The 19,886-nt window shown below is 34.3% G+C and overlaps 1 protein-coding gene across 1 annotated transcript; it reads right to left on the bottom strand.

Moving 5' to 3' along the window:
• Positions 1-4,453: 4,453 nt before the first annotated feature.
• LOC138700528 (uncharacterized) lies at positions 4,454-16,058 on the bottom strand. Its single transcript, XM_069827125.1, has 5 exons — positions 15,923-16,058; positions 12,556-12,682; positions 9,608-9,690; positions 5,448-5,583; positions 4,454-5,148 (listed from the first exon to the last, which is right to left on the bottom strand). The coding sequence occupies exons 1-5, from the start codon at positions 15,980-15,982 to the stop codon at positions 4,853-4,855; spliced, it is 702 nt and encodes a 233-aa protein (XP_069683226.1). The 5' UTR covers positions 15,983-16,058; the 3' UTR covers positions 4,454-4,852.
• Positions 16,059-19,886: the final 3,828 nt, after the last annotated feature.

Below are 19,886 nucleotides of genomic sequence, written 5' to 3' on the forward strand. Positions count from 1 at the left end.
TCAACCACATACAGTATAGCATACTGAGCTACATAACCAATATTTATACTCATTATTGTAATACTTACTGAGGATTTAAATGTAGCCCATTTTAATAATTTTATTACTTATTATTTGCCTTACATGCTTCTATTTAACTAAATACTTTAATGTACAATTTAAATTACGTTTGACATAAAATTAAGTTGTGTTTATTTCGCTTCTACATAAGTTGACAACATTTTAAAATATTTTATTTCAATTAAAATCGGTTTTCTTGTAGGATCTGTGAAATATAAATTTCAAGAACCTCAATATACACATTGCAATTATTGCAATAATATTGATGCTGTGTATGTACGAAACAATACTGATTTATGTGAAAATGTACATTAATAAAATTGAAATAACTAAATGTTGTCAATATAATATTTCTCTCGGTATTTAATTTCACTTTAAATGCGTAGTATTTCAATTTTAGAAATTATATCCATGACAAGTAGTAATATGCTACTAGCCACCGGTGTAACTCAGGCGGTAATGCGTTTGTTTGATGATCCGGAATTGCGCTCGAGAATGGGCCCGATTCTCACTTGGACTGATTACCTGGTTGGGTTTTTCAGAGATTTCTCTAATCGCAAAGCGTATGTCAGGTAATCTATGGCAAATCTTTGGCTCATCTCGCCAAATACCATCTCGCTATCACCAATTCCAACGAAGTTAAATAACCTAGTAGTTGGTACACCGTCGTTAAATCGATGGCTGAGAGCCAGACTGTTCTAAGTCCAACTTTTTATAAGAAAGAAATCTGTGTTTCATTGTGTTCCAGTTGTCTGGATATATGAACCGTACAAAATTGTAAATATTCCTCTCCATAAGGTTGCTATGAAGCTATTCCAAATTGTTTCATGGAACTCTGAATGTAAGGAGCTTAAAATAGCTCTTCTGAAAAAAAAATAGTAAAATGGACTTGTAACAGTCTGGTTCTGAGCCATCGAAATGTTTAAGTAAAAAAAAATACGCTGTTTTTCTCTTCAAGTTTATGTAGTCTTTGTTTCAAAGCTCTATGTATATACAGTCCTAAGAAACTGTATAAACTAGTTATTCGTAGTGCTACCGCTCTTCAGCCCATTTTTATTACAGGAAAGAGGAAGTTTCCAGTGTTGAACTCTTTTCAAGATTTCGTTCCAGGCTTTTTTTTTTTTATCGTTTCCAAGATCCTCTCTGCCAGACGTCTCCAAAAGCGTACTCGCGAGTAAGCCCCTGAACGGAACCGAAGCCAGTACGTAATGAGCGCGCTCCGCCTCACTTATCTCCACCTGTGCTGTACTCAATGTTTATGCGCAAACGAAGAGCAGTGGCGGACTGCCATTATCATTGTGTTGGTCGGAGTGTTCCACCGTTTCACAATGTCTTCTAATCATAGACGTAATACATTCAAGGATGAATAGGAAGAGAATTTTTTTGTGTTAGTGGGAAGAATGTGAAATGCTTAATTTGTTCGAAAATTCTTAAGGGTGTGTTTAAATTCAATGTGCAACGACACTACTCGTTCTTCACAAAGAATATCATACAATTACAGGCATGTTGGACATGTGAAAATAATTTATTTTGGGGCTATCTACAGTATATAACTGTTGGTTATACATAATAATCACTCAGTTCGCCACGACAAAACAAAGTTTTTTGTTTAATTTTAGGTGAAATGCGTAGGCCTACAAATATTTTGATAAATATAAAACAAGAAAATACAAACACAAATCACACAGTATTAAACAAAAAAGCTTCTTGCTAGCTATGTTCTAACTTGAAATATTGGAAAGTCAATGAAGCCCTTTACAGAAGCATCATTTATAAAATCGTGCATACAGGACGTTACTAAAATACTGTGTCCAGAACAAAGTCAAAGTTTAAGAAAATTAAATTGTTTCCAATTACACTTCAGAGAAGGAATTTCAAGATTGTAAATGTAATTGAATCTGAAGTCGAAACCACAATTAACCAGTTTGTAGCTTACTCAATTGCACTGGACGAAAGCACAGATAGAAATGACAAAGCTCACCTAGCCATTTTCATCCGAGGAGTTAATGAACATTTTACTGTGTCTGAATGTCTTCTAGATGTAATTACAAAATAAAAATGGAGAAGATCTTTTCCAGGCACTGAAAGGCACCCTAGAACAGAAGAGGTTGAATTTGCAATGGTTGTGTCAATAGCAACAGACGAGGTCCAGCTTCATAGTATTTCAAAATAATATACAAACGTATGATATTTCTTATTCTTTTGATATTATTTGTAAACGTAAGCAGACTGTTGCCGTGATCCCCCACTGATCGCTTCCATCTGTTGAGGTACGAGTCTCCCACCCTTCTCTAGCCTTTTAGCACACTGTGTTCGGCGGGCAGCATCGAGAGCACGAATGACGATACGCTTTTTGGAGACCTCTGCTCTATACACTTCAGTGATATTTTTACATTTATCGTTACCGTGATTAGCTATTGATAAAGGAAACATTTTCTACTATGCGGCCAAGCGTTCTGCCGTATCGGCGAAATACTGAACTAAGAGTCTTACGTCATTCTTGACAATCGCAGAGTGCATTTCCAAATCTTCTATTTATATCCCTGCCTGTGTGTAACATCAGTTTGCAATGAGGAGAAGAGATAAGGTAATGCTTTTCATTACTCCGACACCCACGACCAAAGTAAGGCACTAAATTTAACGGTCATTCATCGGCAGAGATAGTCTACAACACAAGACCTGGCAATCTAAGAAATGAAATGAGGGAAATAAGAATTTAGTACGGTATAATAATAATAGTGGCCTCATTAAGGCCCGTAACACACTTGAAGAGTTTTCGCTAGCGAGAAATGTGTTGCGAGAAAGAGGCGAAGAGCCTTCCTCCACACACTTGGCGAGTTCTCGCTATCACAGATCACACCTCGCTATGATCATCTATGCACTGCCTTCATGCAGAAAGAATTTTTCTGATTATAGTAATCGCTCGTTGGGGGAAATATTATAGGTTATATATTTACGTATATTGTCGTACTTAAATATATAACCTTTAAGTATATTGACGTACTTTACAAATTACTTACGAACGCTATGTTAAATCTAAGTATTCATATAATGAGGAAATGGAATTACATGAACATATTTTGTTAATGAAAAGAAAAAGTAGGCCTAAAATTAAAGCCAGAAATATCTGAAAATTACATTGATAATAATAATCCGTGGCGCTACAGCCCGTGAAGAGCCTAGACAGACCAGTCGGCTGCTGGCCTCACGCCCACATGTCGAAGCAGAGGTGGACGATCATCCAACCAGAATGGAGGTATCGTGTGGTTAGCACGATGATCCCCCCAGCCGTTATAGCTGGAATTCGCAACCGGATTTCGCTACCTATCGTAGCTCCCCAAGTGCATCACGATGCTGGGTGGGCACCGGTCCCATACACTGGCCGGAATTTCATGAGAAAATTTCTTCCCCCATGAGGACTCGAACCAGCGCGCATTCCGTAACGCGAGTCCTAGGCAGGATGCCTTAGACCACGACGCCACGGCGCGGGACGAAAATTACATTGTATCTTACGAAAATAAGGGCGAGTTTTGGACATGGTTTCGATTTGAATGATACGTTTAGGCGTTATTTCAGGCTCAATGGACCACAGTTTTTTTTTTTTTTTTTTGGGGCCATTCGTGACAAGATAGAGAATTCTTTGCTATATTCTGATTAAAATTACGTAAACTGTTAAGACATATAAATACATTATTTCAAATATTTAATCAATAGGCCTACTATTAAATCTCATCAAAATAAAATATAGCCCTATTTATTTTCAGTAATCTGATATTTGTCTCCAGATTTCTTCTTTAAGTTTCGTGTTTTTATAGTTTTCATCGCGTGTATCATATAAATATGCCTACGGGGGACATCGTACAAGTTCGACAAGTTTCTGACTGCAATTATCAGCCATCTTTCCTCATTTTCAAATAAAAACAATACAATTCATCGCCACTTGTGATATTTTTTTTCTACATTCAATCGTCATAAAGAGTATAAATGTCAAACGTCTTTGATAAATGTGTCAAGAAAATTCGCTGAGCTACAGATTCCAGCGAGAAACTCGCGCGAGGTTTTTGCCTCGAGCGAGATTCTCTTCCAGTGTGTGGACGTCCATTTGAATCCATGTTATCAATTTTTAAATTTTCTCGCAACACATTTCTCGCTGGCGAAAACTGCAAGTGTGTTACGGGCCTAAGCCTGGAGCGTAACTGAACCAAGTTCATTGAACTTCGAAATAAGACTGCTCAAAAACAGGCATTACAGAACTAAAGGAACAATGATTTGTATTCGGTTACCACCGTAGCTGCAGTTCTCACCGGCATATGTAGGAGTTTCAGTACTAACTCAAAAATTATACTCTTGAAACATTTTACATTTTAAGAACAAAATTTTTATTTCATAAAATAGTGACATTCATATAGTGTACTACATTTTAAAAGTTCATTGCATTAACACATTTCACTAATATTATATAAATAATGAACAAATTGTTCTAATATACTACGAACTTTGATTTAAAGAAATTCCTGATTTAAGAATTAAACTGGTAGTGACACGCACTACTGATTTTCATTTCTTTAACAGTTCTACAATCTACACATGGAAACTTGAAAATTCATACTGCAAACATGCCATGAAATGAGTCGTGTATCTCAATATTATGACAATGTTTAAGTGACAATTCACGTAAAACATTAATAATTATGTATCACTTAAAAATATACTGCATTGTTTTATTATTGAACTATCATTGAATATAAATTTAATAATTTTTAATTCGAGTTTTTACAAGTTAATACTGCTCTCAGCTCTGAATCTGTTGATCTTGCTGGGCATCATCATCCTGATTTTCTACGTCCTGCTGCTCTTCAAGTTGTTGATAATCATTTCTGCGCGTTATCCACGTGAAAAATGGAGCCAACCTCCCGAGAATAACCCTTATGGATCCAATTACATTTTGATCTCCTTGCTCCACATTCTCGTCATTCTCATTTTGCAGTGGTGGTTGCTGCGGATTCTGCTCCATTTGTTCGACCTCTCGACTCAAAGGCCAGTTGTAAACTATGTAACTCACTACGCTCAATGTGATGCAGCTAAGTACTGTGAAGGAAAAGAATGCACAATCCAGTTAACGAAAGTACAGATTTTGCTTTCTCCCTCAAGTTACAAATTAAACTGTACTCTACATTTCAGCATGCATTCAGACATGCAAGAATAGAAAACTTTAAATTATTGAAGAGATTGTATTTGTTGGCGATAAATTACTTCCACAATCCGCCCGAAATATTTTAATTAGCAATATAAACTGTTAAAATTACAATACAGGCCTATATTTAGATTTACAGAAGTTTCAAGACTAAAAAATACTATTCAGAGGAAATGACAGTTAAAAATCTTACCCATCCTAATCGCAGACACCAGTGCAAATGTCGGATTGACGTGCCACTGCAGGATGAAGAAAAATGCACTAGTAATTTGCAGTAATAGATTCAGCGAGCTCACTATGGTCCATGGAAAGGTAAGCCACTTCACCTTCTATGAACAGAAAAATACATTTAAATCTTACCTTACAGAGTATTAAAGCTTCACTCTTATTCTTTAGATCTAGTGCTTTGGATTTGTTTCACTGAAAAAAAAAAATAGATATTCTATTCGACTTTATAACTAGTTTATAAAGTCTTCTGAAACTACAGAGATTCATTTATTATTTTAGAGACATTACAGCGCACATATTTACAATAGGTCATCGGCACTTACGTTATCTGATCTCGTAATAGGAGAGTCAACCTTCAGGGAAAGCAGTAAAACCTAACCATCCAGTCATCCTAGCGCTGATTCGGTAAATTATTTGGCAGGAAATAATTTTAGTCGAAACTAATTTAGTCTACACAATAAGAACACAACTTATTCAAAAGTGAATTCTGAAGTTTAGTTAGATAACCAGAATCTTCGGTATCAAGTCTTACATCCATGCACTTATTCGAAAGTGACGTATCAAACGAAAAATAAAGCGGTTATTGCAAAAAGAACAATTAGCCTATATGTTGTATGATTGCAGTAATAAACCCTCGAAAATCGCTTATGATCTCAGAAAGTCGAGTCTCATGCATAAACTGATTTGCAATCAATCTGTCAGAAGACACGCACACACAGTTTCGAAATTCTCGACTAGATGTGAATCCTGTACTCAACCAGAAGGTGATCATTATCAATATTTGTGATCTTGAAAGCCTCAAAATTCTGTTTCTTTTATATTATACTCTTATTTTAGCTTAAAAATTAAATTGCATATTGTCTGCATTTAGGTTTCATAATGCGAGATTCCACACATTTGGAACAAAACCATCACACTAATGTATTAGGAATTTTCTAAAAAGTTTTCCACTATGAAAATTTTCTGTCTAATACTGTATCGAACCATTGCGTTAGAATGACTATGGTGTGGACACGAGCTGTTTCTCCGTGAAGGTACATAAGTTTATGCTGAGAAGGCGCACTGCAACAGTGTGCGCTGTAACCGACCTCAAATTATGAAATGGTTCTCTGTATTAATTCAACAAATTACTATCAGTCACAGTAGCAGACATTCGACTCAAAGTACACCAATATGACAGCCAGAATTTGGTTGAACATTTTTTTTAAAGCCACTAAATACATACGGTAACAAATATTTTATATTTAATTAATTACTTATAATTACCGTTTGAATGAAACGAAACTTTTCCTTTGACTAAATATCCCCTTAACTAAACCAAACAAACTATTTTTCCCATTTTCTTCAGAGCCCCCATGGCCAAAAATGCAGCATATGCTTTCTCGATAACAGTACTATTATGCACATGCACAATGCTCATCACATGTAAGTAACGTAAAAAAATAGAAGAAAAACATTTCAAGTATCTTTCACAGCACGTTTTGAGATTTAAAAAAGCATGTATTTTAACGTGTTAATATTTCATAAACAAAAGTTTAGGAGTTTTAAATAAGCTTGTGTATTTTACCATGTTGAGATTTCATAATGTGGGCTTTGAAATAGTCAAAAGTAACAGGACGAGAGGTAGAAGTTTGCAGTGAAACAGATCATGAGAAATTGAAACTTTTAAACGTTGATAGACCAGGGTATTCATTTCAAGTTTTAAAAATCTTACAGCATCGATAAAGAAGACAGGTGATTTATATGTAAAATACTTAAGTTATTGAGGGCCGAGATTAAAGAAAATTTTTAGATTTTTTTTTTCGAAATTTATCCTTTCGAGTAGGTAATTTACAGGAAACTTTGTAAAGTACTATCTCCAGGTCCTTCTTCAATCGAAGAAGTCTTAAACCATGCTTCTGCCAAGAATGAAGTTACACACACTGGGGAATCAGTTTTCGTATATAAAGAGCAACAGCAAAATCGCCTGAATAACAGACATAAAACAAATTAACTTTTCTTACTAATAATGAATTTATCTTTTTTCGTTGTACAATATTCCTTTTTTTTTTAGTGTCAATACCCACATAAAGTAACATGTGGTGCTTCCTGAAGAAAGCACGCCTCCATGTCTCTAAATACGTGGAAAGCAGTTAATAACTTCAAAACTTTTGTTAGATTATAAAATGTTACCACACAATGCTGCCAAAATTAATTTCACTTACAACAAAGAGCGACAGGAAATAGCATATCAAAACAAACTTCTGAACAAAATATCAAATTCGAAAGTGGTTATTATTATTATTATTATTATTATTATTATTATTATTATTATTATTATTATTATTATTATTATTATTATTATTATTATTTTTTTTTTATTTTTTTTTTTACTAGCATCAGAGGCATCACATGCTTTTCCGAAATATCAGAGGTCCCTCCCATTAGTGAATGCTTTAATTTTCTGATTATGTTCTGGAAAACATCAACCTCCCCCCCCCCGAATAATTATGGCTAAAGCACCACAATTTCGATCTGTACGAACTACAAACGCGGCAGAATGTTACCACGTGACTGTAGCTTTAATTTTTTTAAGATATATCCACCCAACTTCATTGTCATAATTTATGTATTAAAATAAAAACAGACTACACGTGAGGTACTAAAAATGTGAAAAATAGAAATGGAAGGTTCATTGAGAAAAGCGGAATTGACAAATACGAAAGAACTATTCATCTTGAATCAATATGAACAACACACTTCGAACTAGATATCCAGTATACAGCACGGTACTTGAGCATGGGACATCAAGAATAAGTGAGACAGATTTAAATTTTCTGTAACAGTGTTGTCTTGCTACGATATGAAAAATGTTTGAGGAGTACATCAAGGGGCTCCTCCACTATGCTGTTTCTAAGGTTCGTTTTCTTAGGGATGAAAATGATTTTTCAGGAGTACAAGTAATTACAGGGAGTTATTATTGTGATCAAATTGTACAGTAGCGGCAAAACCGGACATACTCTGATTTTAGAGCCTTGTTCACTCCGGAGCAAGATAGACTTATGACTAAGATTTTCGTGGTTCGAATCCTGCCTGTGAAGGAAACTTTTTTTTTTTTGTTCCTTAATCAAATTTATTTCCAATACTTTCCATTTCTGGTAAAATTCATGTTCTGGGAATAATAAGCTAATTAAGTAATAAAATATCGCCGCAGGCGAGAAGTATTGGGAATAAATTTGAATAAGGAACAAAAAAAAGTTTCCTTTCCAGGCAGGATTCGAACCACGAAAGTCTTAGTTACTAGTCTATCGTGCTCTTGAGTGAACAAGAGCCCTGAAATCAGCTACAAGGGTCGGTCCGGTTTTTTTTGCCACTACTGTACGTTACTGTTAATAAGTCACCGTTATAACGTCACAGAGTTTTAATAGCTTTTTTTTCTGTGGAGGTTAATCCCCAAAACCCTCCTCGCTGCGCCAGTGATTACACTTTCTGTTCTTATTGCTATAATTATGGGTAAAGCAGTTCCAATTATTAGAACTTTGGCACTCCACTCGTCTGTAAGTCGTTAACATATTCATGTTAATATGCGACTTATTTTATGTGCGGCATGCGGTACTAAGAGTTTCCGAAAAAAAAAAAAAATAATAAAATAAATAATAATAAAAAAGTTTGTATGTCCGGAAAATTTGTTTGTCCCGTCCATTTCTTTTTCTCCTATTATTATCATCATCATCATCATCATCATCATAATTATTATTTCTCCATTGTATATATTTATCCTCAATAAGGAAATAAATTCTAAAAACTGGCTTTATAGGAAGACTTAGGAGGTGTAGAAACCATCTTGTTGAAGTTCTTGCAGAAAAAAAAGAGCAGTATTTCAATATCGTCGGTAATATTAAATCTCAAAAAGAAACGCCATTGTTTGACCAAATCGTTAAGGTTCAAGTTACCTGATCATGAACAGCCGCTCCGCTTTTTACAACATTGTATGGCTCTATTCCGATTGAGTCTGCGATTAATAACATCACTATAGTGTTACAGAATTACAGACGGGTGGAGTGCGATAACTCGCAACCTTTCGTCTCTTGTTCAATGTAACATGAACTTTTAAGAATCTATGTTCTTCACAGTTTATTTTATTACCTTGTAAGCAGAAATAACCAGCATTAAGTTGACAGTCATTTCTAGAAGTGCATAAATAATCATGCCAATATACACTTCATTCCCTGGAACAAGAAAAGTCATATATTAGATTAAATTAAATTTTATTAAAGTCATGAGTATTTATGCAATACTATGGACAGTCATAAGAAAAAAACAATAAAATGATTATTTAGAACATATGTTGTTAACTGGGAACAAAGTATTTACCAATACTATGAAAGGGATGATTGATCATCCAAAGTTTCAAAACATTTTAAAATATATCCTAGCTAACATACCACCACTAACCAGTCCTAACGCATCAATAGGGTAATTTCATAGAAGACGGGCACTTGGTTGAATATAGTATTACCAACTTCTTTATTTCAGAGTTAAATGTTAGTGATCTTTTAGTGACTTTTACATGTTAGTTCTAGGTTTTTGTACTAGGTGTCGCCGTGATTTTCTTTTAATTTTATTGGTTATAGTTGTCATTTGTTCTAGAATTTTCGTTAATTTTGAATGGCTAATGACGTTATCAGTTGTTCTTGGTTGTTTGACGTGAGTGGTGTTATGTTGTGTCTGATGGCTAAAGCTATTGAAAGTTTCTCATTTTCTGATTTTTGTGATTTTCTTTCGATTTGATTGGTTATAGTTATCATTTATTCTAGAATTTTCATTAATTTTTCATGGATAATGACGTTGTCCTGTTGTTCTCTGTTGTTTGACGTGAGTGGTGTTACATTGTAGATTTGTCTGCATTTGTCGAATGGGCATCATCATGCTTACGAAAAGCCACTTTCCAGTGCCAATAATTTATTTTATGTGCACAAGGTTGGAATTTTGAAGTAAGAGGGAAAGGAAGGAAACCGTGTTATGAAATTTATCTATTAAATTTTGTGTCGATTTTGGTTTAGTTCTTTCGCTGGTGAAGAAGGATTGTGTTGAATGTTGAGAAGAAAACTGTTTTTCTGTGGTTTAAAGGAATTATTTACTGAATTTTCTGTAGAAGTTAAGTTGTAATAAGTGTTCGAAGAGAATTTCATTTAGTGTAAACACGCGGTATATTTATGCAAAGTTGACTGTACGACAAAGTGTTGGTTTAGTTCTTTGTTGCCTGCATGGTTTAAGTTTAGAATGCCTTAAAGCCGGTGTCATTTATACTGGAAGTGAAGAGGTTGTCGTTGAAGACGTCGATGAGAATTGAATTTTATTTGATAAGATGATAAATTATTATGTTTTGTTTTATGTTTTAGTGATTTGTGGGGGTAAAGTGCGGACGAAAACTGCTAAAAAAGTACTACTAACTATGAAGTTCGAATCCCACCAAACACCATAAAAATCAAAGATGAAAAATTAAACATATTTTCATTTTTTGAAAAGCTTGTTCTTCTTTAAAAATACGAATATATGTTTGATTTTCCATCTTTGATTTTGTGACGTCTGGTGACATTTGAACTTCATAGTTGGCAGAACGTTTTGGTAGTTTTCGTCAGCCATGTTGGATTTTGCCCGTCTTCTAGGAAATTACCATCAATAGAATTAGAACAAACATTGTACATATTTACAGTGTGTTGTGAAAGAGTGGGTGAAGAATGAATGATGAAACTGATCAGGAAGAGGAAAAGGAATTGGCTGGGCCACTGGTTGAAAAGAAGCTTCCTTCTGAAGGATGCCCTGGAAGGAACGTTGAACGAGAGGAGTTCGGAGCAAAACGATATCAGATGATAGACTGCATTAAGATGGATCATATGTAAAGACTAAGAGGAAGGTAGAAAATGGAAAGATTGGTAGAGAATGTTGGGTCTGCAGTGAAAGATCTGCCCTTGGCAGAACACTATGAATGAAATCAATGAGTCTTTAAAAAAAAAAAAAAAAAAAAAAAGCTCTTTCACGCAGCAGTGAGACAGCTATGGGCGTTTTTGCGACTTTGCAATAAGAATTCATACTTCTTTTTTTATAAATTGTGTGAATTCTGATTGTATATAATCGGAGGCACTGCACTTGCAAAAGTTTTCAAATTTTACAGCACACCAACATGTTGCATAATATGGCGCAACAAGAAGCCAGTAAATACCTTCCACATGCCCCGACTATAAGAATGAACGGCTTAAATCAGACACTACATTCAACCAAAAAGAGAGAAGCTATAATTTTAAGGTTACTCAAAAGTTATTTTGATGACGTTGAGGCTGCATTATCAGAACTGGAATTTTTTTTTCTTTATTATATTAGACTAAACAGTTTTCTTGTCCTCGCAACTTAACATATGACGTCCGATTTCTTAAAACTACCGATAATCACGAATTAATAACGTCCATTTCTGCAGATTGCAAGTTTTACACTTCTGTCTCATATCCAGTCTATACAATTAGTATAGGCACTACATAAAAATTTATGTTAGGAAAAAATTGCAATTTGGGTAACATTAGCAACTATTAAAAATTATAACCTATGTGTACTAAGGGAATTAATTTTTCCAATCCTAAAGGATTGGATCAGTGTTCTGTCTCATTTTGATTTCATTATTTTTCTAGTGTATTCCGTTTATCACATTTCAAATCGTCATCTTGATCATTATTCGAGCCTTGGTTTAATAGAAATATCAGTTACTATTCAGAAAAAAAATGAAAACCAGGCACAAAGAAATGAATCTCAAAGATGCAATTCAATATATTTGTAACAAACATTACACACTTCTAAAATATTCATTGAAACAAAGGAATTTTCGGCATAAATTATAATGCAGATAAATTTCTACTACCACGGAAATGTTAATTCCATTGTACTCCACGTCTTCAATATGTAATTTCTTACTAAATGAGACATTCAGGCATTTCTTCCATCATGTTTGAGGTGCTTGAATCTAAGTCTGAAAGGACTAAATAACAAACCTTAATAGTGTAAATATAGCCTACTAGGTTTCAAGTGACATTATCTTTACTCACATTTGTCTTTGGAGATGTGGTATATTTCAAGATTTACACCAATCAGTAAAGCGTATATTGCACGTAGTTTCTCAGGTTTCCGTAGGAACTCTTCTAAGTAATTTCCAAATGCAAGTGCTCCCATAGCCTGTAAGAGAATGTACAAAGTTTTTGAGTTCATTTTTGCAATTAACTTTTTAACGAAATTTGACAACTTTATTAAATAAAATGTAAATTTATAGTCATATAATTTACATTAAAATAAGGCACATGATTGAGTAATATTTTTCTTTTTGATTTATATACAATGTTACTACATAGAAATATATATATTTCCAACAATGTTGTGGCTGCCTATAGCGGGTCCTCTTAAATTAAACGTCCTGTATAATATTGTAAATTTAGAGGTAGCTGACGTCACAGGGAGCTAGGTCACGTAATCGAGGGACCAAAATTCCTACTGATAATTCTTTAAACACTGAAGTTCGTCCATCAAAGATGGAGATTTATTTACTGTCGCAGAAGACTGTTGAAAAAAGAGAAAGTATGTCGAAACTTACCTCATTTATACATTTTTTTTTTTTTGTGAAAATATTTATGGCCTATTAAAGTTTTCCACCTCTCCTACTTGTGGCTACAGGAAATGGGAAACATCAGGCAACAGATATGAGGTAGGGATTCATTGCGAAGCAGCAGTTCAACGGCACCAATATTTTCGCGATATATGCGCGGAGCACTTCCTTAGAAATCCACAGACCCTTGGAGAGCCTGGAGAAATCGTGGAGATAGACGAGAGTTGCGTTCTCGTCGAAAATATGACCGAGGTCGAGTTCTGAGACAATAATGAATGGGTGTTTGACGGTGTTGAATAAGGATCAACCGCCTGCTTCCTAGTTAAGTTTGAACGACGCAGTGGCGTATACTGGTTAAAGGGTTTGGGCTACCGCTGACCCTATTATTACACAAAATATATCTAACAATTACTTTAATTTTAATTACTATGGTAAAACTAATAATACAAAATTATTACATTATGTTATATTATAAACTTTTTCTTTTGTAATTTCCTTGGGCTACCGCCGGTAGCCCGCAAAATACGCCCCTGGAACGACGCGATCCCGATACTCCGTTGCCTGTCATCCAACAATACATATGGCTAACAATATTGTATCTGACCTATGGAGAGCGTATGAAGGCATAGCTTAGGCTGCAACGGGGATACTGTCATCTCAACATCAATCATTCTTTGAATTTCGTAGACTGGTGCACACTAACTATTGAGCCAACGTGGCAGAAATTTAAACAAAATCAAGAAGTCTCATGGATTCGATGGTATCACTGGCCCACGTTACGATGACTGTCTGCAAGAATTCATGTGGCGAAAAAGAATCTGCAGATCGGAAAAACCTACTTTATTTATTTTGAAATGAAGTGCAGGGCTTGTACCCTTGTCAAAATTAAAACACTAATATCGTAAAGCATTAAAATAATTTTTAAGATGCAACAGTATTACTAGTTCTAATAGTTCTAACAAGGTAGGGGATATTCCAGTATTACAAGTGGATGAGTGGATATTCCGAAACAGTACCAAGATTTACTATTCCAGGTATAGTTAATTTTAATTACAAATAGATTACCCACAAGTAAGACTACACTTAAAGTACATTCATATTAGTACATTTAGGCCTACCGCACTTTTCGAAAAAAAAAGAAGTTTTTTTTAAACATCCGTAATATATAGGCCTAAGTACTTATTCTTATTATATTGTAAGAATGCACAAGATACTTTGATTTGGTGAATCAATATGGTTTTCACATATCCACTTAACCTTCTCGATACAACCGTGTGCATGTATGCATGTGTGCGCGTGTGCATCTCCTCTGAATCTAATTTTTAAAAATCCGTGTAAAAGGAACTAAAGGATTCAACATCATAAATGCGATCCAACCAAGCATAAAATTGATCTACAAACACAAACTGTATATAGTATGAAGAAAATAGAAAGACACATTCAGTTCATCTACGAAAGTAATTTACAAATTTCAAGTACAAGTTCTTGTTGAATATTAGAACAAGACTAGTCATAAGCTGTATCGTCTTTTGGAATACATAGCCAACTGATGAAATGTTATAGCAGTCTGTAATGAAGCCAGTGCTTAAGAATATATTGGTCTTGTGAAATTTAAAAATATAAATAGGCAATATTTCGATATGTGAAAATGTACAAGACTTCTTTCATTCGTCTATTTGTATTGTTTTTCTTTTTTTTTTCCAAATGCGAATCCATAGTGCTCTGGTAGTCCTAGTAATTTTCAAGCCTGAAGTTTTTTAACTGTGTAGACATGAACATCATATTCCCAAACTTTTCTTTCTTAAACATTAGTACCATGGAACTGAATACATATTTCTTGCTGCTACAATTTTTTTTATACTAAAGTGATGTTAAAGAAAAATGTAAATTCGGTTTTGATCTATTTTTCAGCAACTTTCTTTTCGACCCCGCAATTTTAGTAAATTGCGTCAAGTTGCAGAGCATCAGTAATAATTTTACAATGAAATTGTGGTTCATTTTTTTTATATTAAATTCAAATAATCTGCTTTTCAAACTATTCTTTAACTTATTCTGATAGCTAATACGGTAAAAATTGGCAAAGGGATAGAAATAAGTATCTAGATCCTTCAAAACCTGAAAACAAAGAATATGTAATACAATTTAATAAACCTGGGTCTAATAATTAAAAGTATTATAGATATTACAAATATAAGAATCAGCAAAATAAATCTATTAATATTTATATCCCCATCCATATAATCGTCACTTTACAAAATAACCAACATGAACATGGTGGAAGTCCTTGTCAAAGTTAAGTACATGTAGTACATTATTTTGAAAGATATTATGAAAGTTAAAAATATATCGGTAGTATAAGAATTAGGCCTACACGGAGAAAAATAACAGAAAAAAATGTTAGTAAGAAGAAGGGAAAGGATCATAGAAAAGGCAATAGAGGTAAAGTATGTTACATTTCTCGGAATATTTGATCACGAAAATCTACGACACTTCCCCATCCTTAACGGAATTATTCGAAAAATTTGTTAATTATACAATTTTGCTGAGATATGTATAAGTTTCTATTGGGAATAGGCAGAATAAGTATTAGAAAAAAACCATTGTGGTAATCCGAGATCATGCAGAAAAGACTATATCCGCGAAAAAAAAAAAAATCCCAAGTCACGATAGCTGGTCCTTAACGAAGCCAACTAGTAAAGTTTAAATGTAACTATACAACTTCAATAATTTCAATTTCCACAAATTTATATTTAAAAATAATTAAAATGCTCGTTACCCGAGAAAATCAAACAAGTCCGAATCCAAGTTTTACTCACCATCCCCATTGAACCCACGAACTTGAGGCTGCAAGTGGACGTACACATGTTAGAAGCCATGTCGTTGCAGAGACAGACAGTTTCGAACTGAGGGCTTTGCTAGCAAGTGTTTTGGCTACGTTTCGTTAAGTAGGGGGCGCTGAAGTAGGAACTAGTAATATAGTGCTGCGGTTCTACGCACTAGATTTTACTGTCCGACCTAGTAGTATAGACCTATGTATCCTAGCACGTAGGCTACCTAGAGTTCGGTTCACGGCATAAAAAAAGTATTGCATATATTTCCTATGCTATACAAAAATATTTATAATCTATATATTCCTAGATATAAAACAGAAAAAAAAGTTTCTTTCAATAGGCATATACATTTATAAATTACTTTTTTCTAGGTCAACAGATAATGCAATAACTACCGATACTTACTAGTAATTACCGGTTTATAAAAGACTGTCGCCCTTTACTGCATGATTAACACAGCTTTTCGAAGAAAAAAAATACCTATAATAAACCAAAACATGTTTGAACTCATTGCAGAAGACATAGTTTTCCCCTTTTTCCGTTCGTAGCGGGGCCACTACAGGGACCACAGGATGATAATAATAACAATAATAATAATAATAATAATAATAATAATAATAATACTTACTTACTTACTTACAAATGGCTTTTAAGGAACCCGCAGGTTCATTGCCGCCCTCACATAAGCCCGCCATCGGTTAATCCAGTCTCTATCATATCCCACCTCCCTCAAATCCATTTTAATATTATCCTCCTATCTACGTCTCGGCCTCCCCAAAGGTCTTTTTCCTTCCGGCCTCCCAACTAACACTCTATATGCATTTCTTGATTCACCCATACATGCTATATGCCCTGCCCATCTCAAACGTCTGGATTTAATGTTCCTAATTATGTCAGGTGAAGACTACAATGTGTGCAGCTCTGCGTTGTGTAACTTTCTCCGTTCTGCTGTAACTTCATCCCTCTTAGACCCAAATATTTCCTAAGAACCTTATTCTCAAACACCTTCAATCTCTGTTCCTCTCTCAAAGTGAGAACCCAAGTTTCACAACCATACAGAACAACCGGTATTATAACTGTTTTATAAATTCTAACTTTAAGATTTTTGGACAGCAGACTAGATGACAAAAAACTTCTCAACCGAATAATAACAGGCATTTCCCATATTTATTCTGCGTTTAATAATAATAATAATAATAATAATAATAATAATAATAATAATAATAATAATAATAATAATACATACATACATACATACATACATACATACATACATACATACATACATACATACATACATACATACATACATACATACATACATACATACATACATACATACATACATACATACATACATACATACATACAGTTCGCGCAAGGAACGATTACCGAAAAGCAATGGTGGCGTTGCTGTCTGTTTTGACGTGTATATGAAGGCACACCGAGGGGGGAGAGATGCGGGCCGATGGAAGTACTGTCTCTTCAAAAAGATGAATAAATGAGGACGTCGCTGTGGAAATAAAGAACGTAGCAAGAGAAAAATTCGAAGCTAATTAAATGCGCAACATATGTTTATGAATGAAATAATAATACTGTGCGTTACAAGACACGCATTCACTTGCAATGGAACAAACTAAAGTCGTAATCAGCAGACGTGGGCATTTAAAGAGATGCGCCGTACTACTCTGATTGCTGCAACACGCATCACCTGTTAACGTAATACTCAGCGGAGGATCGCGTTAAGTATTGAAACACGGAACGTTAAGTGATTAAGCAGGACAAGAAGATGCACAGTTTTCTGAATGTTATTTTTATTAATAATGACAATGAAAGAAAACAAATTTTCCAAAACAAATGCAAACTATTTTACAAAAAGCTGAAACATTACTTTATTTCTAATTTATACAGTTACTGTAAAAAAAAAAAAAACCTTATAAAATGGTATAAAACGTACAATTCCACAACAGTTAAAATGTAATGCCATAATCTGAACCTATTTGTTTTGAAAGGACATCAATCACTAATTTGCATCACTAGAAAATAAAATTAAGGAACTTATGAAAAACAGATTCTTAACAAAATATCAAGCACATTACTAAGAAACAGAAAAAACAACAATTAGGCTATTTTTAAACCTATTACTGTAGTTCTTTGTTGTTGTCAATTTAAATCAATTGAGGGGTTGGGTGCAAGAAAGGCACTTCTCTCAAATGCAAGTTTTGAGAAAATTGATGTTGAAAATTCAAACCGTAATAATGTGATCTATGCACGCCTTTATATTTTGGGCACTCCTGACCTCTACGATCACAGCATTGAAATACAACTTGGTGATCATATGCATAATAGAGCAGAGAACACAATAAAGCGTTTTACTCAAAAAGGGCACCTCCTCTAAAATGCCCTTCTTGCACCCAGCCTCTCAATTAACTTATGCCCTTAAAAGAAGGGATTCATTTATTCTTCTTCGTCACGTAAATCAGCAAGTGTTTAAAAATTTTGAAGTTATGTCAGACATTGCAATTGTGGGCTGATGGGATATATTTTCGACTGATCTTGATTTGGATTTTACAATGGCCAGCTGAGAAAACAACTGTTCACAAGCATAGGTTGAGCCAAACATAGAAGCAATTTTCATAACAAAACTCCGAAGATGTGGATATTTTACTTTGCAAAGCTGTGTGTATGTGTTTGTGTGTGTGTCTATATATATATATATATATATATATATATATATATAAACCAGTCATATTTGTGCATTTTCACTTGGTAAACGTGTCATTTTTCAGTCGAAGAACTTCTAACTGAAGGTCTAATCTTACACATTGATCATTAACGGAGAATGAATTAGAAAATAATAGAAATTCATTCTCTATTTTTTTAAATCACTTAATCTTTTGTCGGTGAATTCATTTATTACATTTTCCAATATTTGATAGAAGTGGCGATTTTAAAGACGGAAAATGACAAAATTCTCTGTGATTTAACTGCATCAGAAATAGACGCAGTTCTGACACAAACAGCTTTAATTCATCGTACATGTGTACGATATTTTTATATTTTCCTTGAAGAGAAATGCTGAAATCGTTAAGAGTGCTGCTTATGTGGCACAGAAAACCCAAATCAATGACCCACCTCTCGTCTATCAATTCATTTATCGTTTCACCCTGAAAAGGAAACGCATTATGATTATATCGTCGGTTTACATGCAAAACACATTGTCAGAAATATTACTTCTGAGAAAAAGGCGTATGTGTTGTACATACTGCATATGTATAAACTTAGAATTGGAAAATAAAATAAAATTAAAAAGAAATAACTTACTCAAATTAATAATATTTTGAGGATTCAGTTTTGTCGGAATAAAATGTATTTTTCTCAGACGTAATACTTTTGTCTTAATGTGTTTTGCTTGTAAACCGACGATATTATTACGTTACTACTACTTACTACCCACCACCATCATCACCACCACAACCACCACCACTATTATTATTACTATTATTATAAAAAATAAAATAAAGAATTATGTTCTATTAAAACGACGCCTTTTCATAATGTCGCTGAACGTTGCTCTTCTTCACTGCTAGTAAAATTTTGCAGCATAATAAGAACCTAACACTTCCCCTTCTTCGCAACAAAAGTATCCATTTTTCCATTCTTTGTGAAAGTAATATTTTTCGACTTTTTTTACTTCAGGAGCTTCCATAGAGAGCGAATTTTTTTTTTTACTGAAATCCACCGCTGACTCACCCTCAGTACCTCAACCGGTCTGACAGGTACCCCGGTATGGTGAACAGCTAGGGGTGTGGAGGGAGGGAGATCACGTAGTTGAGTTCGACTCCGTGCGACATGTACTACTGATGCCCACGTCTGTCGTGATGTAACTATCACAACGCAAGACTAATTCTATCGATGTCATTTCTCTTCCGACTGTACTCTTGAATGT

The sequence above is a fragment of the Periplaneta americana genome, chromosome 5, assembly GCF_040183065.1.
Source record: "Periplaneta americana isolate PAMFEO1 chromosome 5, P.americana_PAMFEO1_priV1, whole genome shotgun sequence".
NCBI lineage: Eukaryota > Metazoa > Arthropoda > Insecta > Blattodea > Blattidae > Periplaneta > Periplaneta americana.

Excerpts from the sequence above, each read along its gene's own strand:
- LOC138700528 (XM_069827125.1), bottom strand. The coding sequence starts at position 15,982 with ATGGCTTCTAACATGTGTACGTCCACTTGCAGCCTCAAGTTCGTGGGT. Across the intron at positions 5,584-9,607 it reads TGGTTATTTCTGCTTACAAG|AAGGTGAAGTGGCTTACCTT; the intron begins GTAATAAAATAA and ends TTCTGTTCATAG. Across the intron at positions 5,149-5,447 it reads GGTGTCTGCGATTAGGATGG|TACTTAGCTGCATCACATTG; the intron begins GTAAGATTTTTA and ends TTTCCTTCACAG.